This window comes from Panicum hallii, chromosome 4 (genome assembly GCF_002211085.1).
Source record: "Panicum hallii strain FIL2 chromosome 4, PHallii_v3.1, whole genome shotgun sequence".
Lineage (NCBI taxonomy): Eukaryota > Viridiplantae > Streptophyta > Magnoliopsida > Poales > Poaceae > Panicum > Panicum hallii.
The window spans coordinates 40,416,329-40,426,656 of NC_038045.1; the positions used below are offsets into that span (position 1 = coordinate 40,416,329).

The following is a 10,328-nucleotide window of genomic DNA, read 5'->3' on the forward strand; positions in this document are numbered from 1 at the left end:
GAATAGAAATTAGTACACCTACGTTCCCCTGGATACGATAACTCTTAGAGTACTCTGAGGTGAAAGTTACAAAGGTATTCGTGCGTTTGCGCGTTTATTCGCTATCCCAACGAGAGAAGCACGGGGAGCTGCATTCGGCATACGATGGGCCGTAATGCTAACTCACAGCAGGGCGGCGGACGATGGGCCAACAATTGCTTTGCGTGGGCTCCTATCTATCTCGTTATCTCGTGGAACGTGGACACGTGCGTGGTTAATCTTTATATCTTTAAACCCAACAAGCATATATAAGAAGCCCAATGTCATTACTCCAATGTTCTAGCACAAAATAAAAGTCCTTGGAGAAGAAGAGCCCATGAACGTGGATCTAGGCCACATGTTGCGTTCTGTAAGGTATACCATATTATTGTATAAAGTTTGTCAATGTTCTATTACGTGCATGCTAATCCTTAAACAGACTGTTCGTATAGTATAATATTAGGTCGTTCAGTAAATTGTACAGGTTTTAGTTAGTTCGATTGGTTACAACTTACAAGAGTGGCGAGAATTAATAACCACAACACACCTCGTCAGTGTTGGTTCAAAAATTCTCTTTTGTTATCATCTATCACAAGACAATTGGTAGTAATAATTAATCTGGCATTATAATGGTCAGTTCTAAAACCCGTAGTAATCTAGCTTCCAAAGCCCACAGATAAATTGGCACCAGCCATTTGCTGCAGTCAACCGCGCCAAAGCTATCTTCCGTAGATGGAATGTAGGTTGACAGGTAGTTTTGAGCCGTATGCTGTTAAAGTCTGAGATCCTGTATTGTTTACCACTTACTGGTGGGGCCTCTTTCTTCTTTCTTTCTTTTCCTTTTCTTTTGAATTGTTTGTGTCTACCACCTTGTTATAGAGGCCAGAACATTACGTTTAATAAAGCTTCTTTCATCTAAAATACTACTGGAGTCCACATGCCATGAACCTCCCCTTTCCTTTTCAGAGCTAGAGCTGGACGGATCCAGTTGGCATGGATCCACCGGCCGGAGCCGTCCTTGCCTCCATGGTCATGAGGCTTAAACTGCTAGGGACGACTCCAAGTTAACCATTTTTGGATAATAGAGAGATTAAATGTCAAGATAGGGAGAGAGAAACAGAAAGGATATTTCACATCACTCCTCTCTAAACAAAATACCGGTCTTTTAATTTTGTCCTAAATTAAACCTATCCAATTTTGACCAACTTTTTTTCAAAAAAAACATAACTAAATAAATGCACTATGGCATATTTAATTGTGGATTGATACAGTGTCTGCTCTCTCTCTCTCTTAGAACAGGTGAAGTATTAGACACCGAAAGGGAATTTTGAAAAGAAAAAAAACCACGGAATGTAAACCATCACTGTTGGCTTTTATCAGTACCAGCAAGTGCAGGTTCTGTGAGAATTAACAGTGTTAGCCGGCCGGGTCTGTATCGTGGTTTCTGCAGTAGTGGTATTGAATAAGAATAGTTGTGGAACATCTATCTTGACCAAATTATTTTTTGGTCTCAACTTATACTTGTTCGTTACCAGTCCCGAAGATAATGACAGGACAAACAACGGTTGCCCAAATGAATACAACTGAAATGGTAAATATGTTCTCCATGTATTGCGTGTTCATTGAGACAATGAGGAATGTGTCAGAATGTTTGAAGAGTCTTAATTTTTTTAAAAAATAGCAGTACCCATTTGTGCAAAACTGACAGCATAAGGCCATGGTTTAGTCATCCGTCATGTATGACGTACGTGTTCATGATCAAGGTGATAATCTAAAGAATAGGTACGTGCCCGGCTTCACCAAATTCAATTATGTAGATGGATGCATATGACATGACTAAGTAGTAGCAAAATAAGCGTAGCCCAAATTTATCTACTTAGCTAGTTCTTTTACGGTTGGTTCGGCATATTCACCAATAGCCCCTACTTTAGACCTCTACTTTACTGGTAGAGGCTGTCCCTACTTTATTAGACCCTACTTTTTATGTTTAACTCCAGCAACAGTCCTTACTTCCTGACCCCTGCTTTTCTGGCAACCCCTCCTATATGCTTCCTCTCTACTCGCGATTTCTCTTTCTTTACCCGTGGCCGCACCGCTTCTCCTCCCCCGTGGTCGCACCGCTTCTCCTCCACCACCACCGCTGCAGGTCCCCTCCGCCCACAAGATGAGTGGCGGTGCTCCGTCTCCACTCGCAGGCGCAGCTGTTCAGAAGCTGAGCACCGCAGCAAGGCCGCTCGCAGGCGGAGGGCGCGTGGCTCGCAGGCGGAGGCCGCTGTGAGCAGGGCTCGCGGCTCGCAGGTGGAGGCCGCCGTGCAAAGGCCGATCATCCCCATCCAGCGCTCCATGGCCAAAGCTCCGCGACGCTCCATGCCCTGCCCGTGATAGGCTGTGGATCTGCGCAATCTCGAGGTAGTGGTGGCGGATCTCGGGCTCGGCGTGTCAGATCTCGAGCTCGAGGCTGCGGCAGCAGAGCCGCTCAGGCTCTACGCGGTGGAGCTTGGTCATGCCGAACTGCCGGCGAACTGCTCGAGCACTGTGCGGTGGATCTTGACCGCGGTGGGGCTCGGTGGAGGGGAGCAGGCCGCCGTGCGGGAGGGAGGAGGAGCTGCGTGGGAGGAAGAGAGAGCCGCGGGAGGGAGGTGGAGCGTGCGCGGGAGGAGTAGGGACCTCCCTACGTGCTCGTGGGAGAAGGGGCTGGAGGGGGGGCAGGTGCCTACCTAGAGTAGAGTAGGGATTCGAGTAGGGTCCCTACTGGAGTGCTTTTTTTATTCTTGGTCCCTACTTTTTAAATAGGGATCAAAGTAGGATTTTACTGGAGTTGCTCTAAATACGCAGTATCCATTTGAAAACTAAACTGTGCAGTAGACCCTTGAAGATATCTATTAAAAAGGTTATATTCAATAAGTGTAATATATATCTTTTTCGTTATTATGTACTCCATCCTTCGCAGAATATAGCTAATTTTAGGTTTGTTCTAAGATTTATAAAGTAAAAAGTGGTATATGAGAACATGTATTCCTATTTAAAATAAATTATTTTTATGATACTATTGATCAATTGACTTAGAACAAACCTAAAATTAAAAATCTAAAATTAAAGTAACTATATTCTAAGATGGAGGGAATATTGGTTTTGAAGACCATATTTGAATGTTCAAGTCAATTGCACACAGCTTGATCAACTTCCAAAAGTAAACTATTTAAATTAGAGGAACTTCCATTAGTTATTTGGAATCGGCATACCCACGGCACTATGCAGACCTAATGCCAGTTTAATTACATTGTAGAATAGAAAATTGAGATGAATGTACAAATTGAATCAACTGAAAGATTATTCTATTATCCTTCAGCCTATAAATACGGGTAAGTTTCTACTCCTCTCATCTCACAACACAAGCTAAATACACAAGAGTAGTCGGCGATCATGGCATCTCCCAGGAGTCTGATCGTGTTCGCTGTGGCCCTGGCCATGGCCATGGCCTTTGCGGCGACCTCATCGTCGGCACAGAACACGCCACAGGACTTCGTCAACCTGCACAACAAGGCACGCGCCGCGGTGGGCGTCGGCCCCGTGACATGGGACGCCAAGGTGGCCAGGTACGCCCAGAGCTACGCGGCGAAGCGCGCCGGCGACTGCGCGATGGTGCACTCCAACGGGCCGTACGGCGAGAACCTCGCCAGGGGGACGGCGCTGAGCGCAGCGGACGCGGTGAAGATGTGGGTGGACGAGAAGGCGCACTACCGCTACAACACCAACAGCTGCGACCCCGGCAAGGAGTGCCGGCACTACACGCAGGTGGTGTGGCGTAGATCCACGCGCATCGGCTGCGCTCGCGTCGTCTGCTCGGGCAACCGGAGCGTGTTCGTCATCTGTAGCTACGATCCCCCGGGTAACGTTAGGGGCCAGCGCCCGTTTGCCCGCGCTTGACCGGCTCGGCTTCATGCCAATAGGTGTGCTTATATATATACATATATATAAGTTTTCCATATCTGTGCGTACATGCATGTACACACGAGAATAAGCACGTTATGGACATAATACGTGCCATGTGGTCACAGGGAGTGCACACACATAGTATTATGTGTATGTGTATGTGTATGTGACCACAGTTGTGATGTTTATGTAATAAAAAAAACTTTGTGCAAGTAATTGGAGGCGATATCCAATGAATGTTCTTTACATAATTATGAACTAAACTAAAGAGGACAACAGTTTGCAACATATAGCTTACAAATTTAAAGAGGTGGAAACAATTTCTGAAACCTTCACTGATTTCTAAAACACATTAGACCTAGTCCAACAATTTCGCAAACATATCAAAAGATTCTTAAACTAGTTCATTTTTTGAAAAATATCAACCAACTCCGAAATCTAGTTTACCTTTTCATCAGATGCTCCAAATAATTTTTTAGTTTGTGTTTCCAAATTAAAGGCTATGGTGAAAGTTAAGTTCGCAAAATCTTCATACACGATGTATGCAGTAATGAGCTCTCTCTCTCTCATTTTTTCTTACTATATTGTACGGCCCAAATTCATCCCACATATGCAAATCAACAAGTGCACCCTCTAACACATTTAGAAACTCATGATCCATCTTTACCCGCCTAAAGTAGCCAAGCAGGTAAAGACATCATAATCATATCGGAAGTTGAACTAGCATTTGTTGAGATTGCCTGTGATGAACTCACCGTGACACGGTGAGTACAAGATGCACATGGTATATTTTCCGTATGAGGTATGTGCTCATATGTATGTAAGTATGTAACAGGAAGTCTAACTAACTCAGGTGGGAGTTTTATATCTTTTGACTATGAATCCGACAATCAGACTTTGAAATAGTCCTAACCTATGAGTCTGAGAGGTTAGACACATATTACACGTCAAATTTAACCATGCAATTTAAGGAAAAGCCTTGAAATTCTTTGTTTCAGTCAAGATAGAAGTTTATTGTCACGCTGGTTTAAAAAAAATAAATTTATAACTATATGTATATTAGGATCAAGTTTCATATATATAGCGATATTATAATGAACAATCGGTAACAATGTCACAGAAAATTGAATTGCACGGACATTAACGCCTATGATAGATATACATGATATACAGATAATGCAGTTTCATTATTTCGATTTATCACATCAAGCATAGCCGATTAGATTTAGATCTAGGTATTTTTTACCAGGCATTATTAAGTAAAATCAATACTTCCTTTACGATTGAATCGGCTGACTCTAGCCGATTATTTATTTATTTATATCGGACCTTTGGCCGATATACTATGCGGAACGATTCGGAATACCAGCCGATACGTCCTAACATTTATCATTATCTTATCTCTTGTCAATTGCAGGTCAAATTGACTGGCATGTCTAGCACCTATGCGAAGCTATTTTGGAGTATGCGCCGGAGGAAAGCAAATTTCCCAAGTCCTCGTGTAGGGTCACGTAGGAAGCCGATCATCGGGTTTTTGCGTCAACACACTTTTGGCACGCCCGGAGGGACACGACAACGATTTCAGCATGACCATCCCGAAGCCTAGTGAAGTGGACCCAAACAACGTCATAAACACCACCATGGAAGACCTTAATGAAACAGCTGTTGCAGAAGGCCATGGTTGATTACCAGCAAACATGCCTTAGGACTTTCAGCTCTTACAGGAAAGGAGAGGTTATACAAAAGATAGCTTTCCCAAAGCCGAGAGAGGTCACAATCACTGAAGAGTCGGCTAAGTTTCAAGAGATGTTTGACCAGGCCATGCACCACGGAATGATCAATCAGTCAAGCGTCTTGATGAGCTTAGTTCAAAATGTTGTCAGAGAGACAATTGCTGGCGGTATACAGATGGAATATAAAGGGCCGTGCTATTCTCATCTGGAATCATCAGCTACAGCAGGAGCTAGAGCTGGAAGCGCTGCTGTGTTAGGCATTGGCATTCAGCCACAACCCAACGCGGCACAGACTGGTGTTGGAGGATATCCGATGCCGCCTTATCTCCTCCCGCCACAGGCACATCAGCCGATGGTGACTCCTATCCCAACAGCCCTGGTGTTCACTCCTAGCTCGTCGTTGAAGGTGTCATCGGCACATGGAGGTCTCTTCAGCACCCCCGAATGGTTACGTCCCCAATACATCTTTAGGGATGCCTCCTGAATATATGATCTTTACTAGTACAGAGGTGCCCGTCCAGACTCATAATGCTACAGGTGCAGGGGGATCAGCTCAGGGCGCATCATTCATGCCTCAGGGATTGCAGCCACCAATGCCATTCACCCAACCACTGACTCTTCAGCAGTAGCCAAGCAGCCCCCAGACGCATACATCGGCTACTCAGCCGATGGTCCCATATCAGCAACAGGCTGATGGTTGTCAACTAGGTGTATCGGCTCCGCAGCCGACGGCCAATCATCTAATGCCACACATGAGTAATCAGCCATAGGCGATGGCTCACCAGCATGTTGCTTATCACACTGCAACAAGGCGATGTCTTCCAAACATTGATTGGCCCAGCCGGATAGCCGATGTAATGAAGAGTCAGTTAGGCTTAAAGCCTAACGAGCCAACTTACATGTATCGCAGGCCCTATCTTGAGGCCTACTATCAAGTTGCCATGCCTCACCGGTACAGGGTTCCGAAGTTTACCAATTTCTCTGGATAGGACAATGTAACGACAATTGAACATATCATTCGGTTCTTAGTCCAGTGTGGGAAATCTTCCGGGAATGATGCTTTGAAAATTCGTTTGTTCCTGTTATCTCTTTCTGGATCGGCATTTGCCTGGTTTTTGCATGGTTTTCTTCTCTTCCAGCAAATTCCATTATCACATGAGCCGATCTTGAAAAGTGATTCCACAAATACTTCTAAGCTGGTGTTTATGAGATGAAGCTTACGGATCTGACGGTCGTAAAACAGAGAAATGATGAACCAGTCCCCGATTTCATTCAGAGATTTAGCGACATCGGAAGCCGGTGCTACATCTTATATGTCAGCGATAGCCAGTTAGCTAAATTGGCTTTTCAAGAGATTTGCCTCACATCAAGAAAATATTTTCTTCGCAAGATTTTGAGAGCTTAAGTCACCTCAATCAGAGGTTGTCACATGTTGACGTCCATGTCTAGGATCCCAGGGGGAGGCCGTTTTCAAAAGAAGGTTACTTTCATTGGAGACTCCTCCGATTGTGAGGATGAGGCTGAAATCGGCTTGGCAGAGTCAACTAGGAACAATAAGCCGGTTTCGTGCCCGTTTGCCAAGAAGGACACAGAGAAGTAGGGGTTCGACGTAACCAAGGCTGATAGGATCTTTGATTTGCTATTGCAGGAAGGCCAAATCAAGTTGTCTCCTAATCATACGATCCCATCGGCCAAGGAACTAAAAAACCTTAAGTATTGCAAGTGGCACAATGCTGTGTCCCACAATATCAACGAATGCAAGACCTTCCTTCAGCAGATCTAGTCGGCTATTGAGCAAGGGAGGATCAAATTCAAAAATCCTACGAAGGGGATGAAGATAGATGGGCATCCTTTCCCTTCGGCAAATATGGTGGAAATCAATGATCCGGGCAATAAAGGGAAATCTAAAGTGTTGACTTCAGAATGGGCAAAGAAGACAGGAGCTGTGGATCCCAAAATGGAGATATCAACTGACAAGTTGAAGAGTCAAAGCCGACATGACCAAGGGCAGAGTTCCAGAGGGCCTCGCAGAACTATCACATTCCATATGTTATTGAATAAATATCAATGTTGGCAAGATTGAGAGAGACGCCATCAAGAGGAAAGAAGCCAACACGATGAGGACCATTGGTGGTGCCCTTTCTTCGCTTTCTATTGGACCGTGAAATTGAGCATCAGCGTACCTATCGTTACAATTTTGTGATGTATCCCCGATGGTGCCCCGGAGAGTTGACTAAGTCTCAAAAAAGGAGGGTTCAGAGGTTGCGCCATAGAAAGCTAGAAGAAGAATGTACATAAGAAAAGAAGCAAGTAAGGTCCCAAGTAAGACTTCGTCAGCATCTTGCCATTGGAGTTCAAGGCTCCGTCCGATGATGAAGAAGCAAAGGAGCAGGCAATGGCCCATCTAACTCTAGATCCGATGCCAGCTACATTCGACAAGCCGGAGGAAAAGGAGCGTCAGCACTGAAGGCCCTTGTACATCAAGGGACCTGTGGATGGTTGGCCGATGACCAAGATGCTAGTTGATGGTGGGACCGCCGTCGATGTGATGCCATATACCATGTATCGGAAGCTAAGAAAAGGCGAAGAGGATCTGATCAAAACCGACATGATGCTCAAGGACTTCAAAGGAAAAGCCTCACCAGCTCGGGAGGCAATCAACATTGAATTGATGATCGGAAGTAAGACTCTCCCAACTACTTTCTTCATCATCAATGGTAAAGATTCATATAATTTGCTCTTGTTTCAGGATTGGATCCATGCCAACTATTGTATTCCATCTACCATGCATCAATGTCTTATCCAATGGTTGGAGGATACTGTTGGGATCGTCTACGCCGATTCATCGCTTAGTAACAGCCGATCCTCAGGTATGGGGGTATGATGGCGTGGAGTGTATATCGGGCAAGGTTTGGGAAGGTGATTTCCTGAAGATGTCCGATTTTGGACTAAAGCCGATCCAAGCAGTTGGCTCTCAAGATTCATCCTGATGGATGATTTCCTACTAGATGAAGGCAAGCTGGGGCACGGATTTACATCGGCCGATGAGTTAGAAAAAGTTGATATTGGAGATGGTAGCAAGCCTAGGCCGATGTTTATCAGTGCTAAGTTAGATTTGAAATGTAAATGAGAATTAATCGATTAAGGTTACAGCCGATACAAGAGATATCACCTTTAGCATAAGTCGTGTGGTCAAGAAGAGGAACGCACAAAGTAAATGTGTTCAATTAGCCGATGGTGCTTAGATATTATCGGTTACTTCATGGCTGACACGCCATGTGTTGCCCTTGGTGCAAAAATATTTACAAGCAAAAGATTGTTTTGCATCATCTTGATGACTTCATATCGTAGGACTGTAAGCTGGAGTGAGTCTGTTACAACAATCCAAGGAAACTCTGGATTGCATCAACCGCATGCAGGCGGATTTGGTCCACCTCATCAATCTCTCTCTGGTCGTCTTCGGCAAATCCTGGAATTGGCTTGATGAGCTTATGGAGGTGGATAGCTTCACGGATTGGGGTTTTCATATCGGCCTTCATCTTTTCAATGACATTGGGGAGTTGCTCCAGCTTCTTTTCCTCTTCTGCTAGCACAAGGGTAACTGCTTCTAACTCTTTCCTAAGTGCTACCCTCCTCGCTTTTAGTCGATCTATCTCACTCGCAAGGATGGGATGAGAATTCTCGAGAGTTTCAACTCTGGCTTTGATGTCATTCGCTCGAGTTCGGCTAGCCTCCTTCTGAGTGATTAGTTCTGCCTGCAAGGCACGATCAGATAGACGCTATTTTGCTTGAAGGACCTTAAATTGATGACCCTCTATGAAGGCGGCTGCAAGCAATGCAGCCTCAACATCGGCTGGCAACTGGCCCTTTAAGTGGCGGAATATGCCTTTTATTCCTTCTGCATCTTGGACCAGTAAGCACGATGTCTTGATTCAGGAGTTGTAGAATGTCTTGAAGCTTTGTCTTTACTTCATCAGGAGATTCTCCTAGTGCTACAGTTCTTGATGTGACTTCTTCCTCCTCCAGGAGATCTCCAATTTAATAGGAAAAGTGGTTGTTATCTACAGTGTCTTGAGCCTACATAGATGGATCAAGTTAGTAATGATATTGCGATAATAAGTCAACGGAAGCTGTGAGATAATTACTTGTTTTAAGTTGATTTCATCAAACTGAGTAGGCATCATCATCATAAGGACCGTGGAAGGTTGCTTTTCTATCGGTTCAGCAAGAGGTGTTTCAGTTCTTGAAATGGTGCCTGCATCGGTTCCCTGTGTTTCGTCATCTTGTTCTTCTAGTAGCGCACTGGACCAGGCCGATGCGGTAGCTCCATGGGGTTGTTCTTGGATGATGGTTGTCAACGTCTGGTGAAGTGATGAGAGGATCATAAAAAACCCATGTTGGCGCTAAAATCTTTTGAGGAGATTGTGTTATACCTAAAGAGATTGAGGCGGTAGTGGATCCAACATCAATGCTATTGGTTCAAATGAATCCAATGGGATGTTCACCCCCGGAGTTTTTGATGTTGCCGATGGCCTACTGGTCAATAGCGATGGATCGGCTGTATTTGGATTGGCAGGTGAAGGAGCCAATGAAGCCGGTGCCGATGAAGTTGGTGCTTGTGATGCCTGCAAGTTTTTTTGTAGG

General features: G+C 44.8%; 1 protein-coding gene across 1 annotated transcript; it reads left to right on the plus strand.

Annotated features, from left to right (window-relative positions):
• Positions 1-3,424: 3,424 nt before the first annotated feature.
• LOC112890162 (pathogenesis-related protein PRMS-like) lies at positions 3,425-4,046 on the plus strand. The gene has a single exon (XM_025957037.1). It carries the CDS (start codon positions 3,442-3,444, stop codon positions 3,943-3,945), a length of 504 nt encoding a protein of 167 aa, XP_025812822.1. The 5' UTR covers positions 3,425-3,441; the 3' UTR covers positions 3,946-4,046.
• Positions 4,047-10,328: the final 6,282 nt, after the last annotated feature.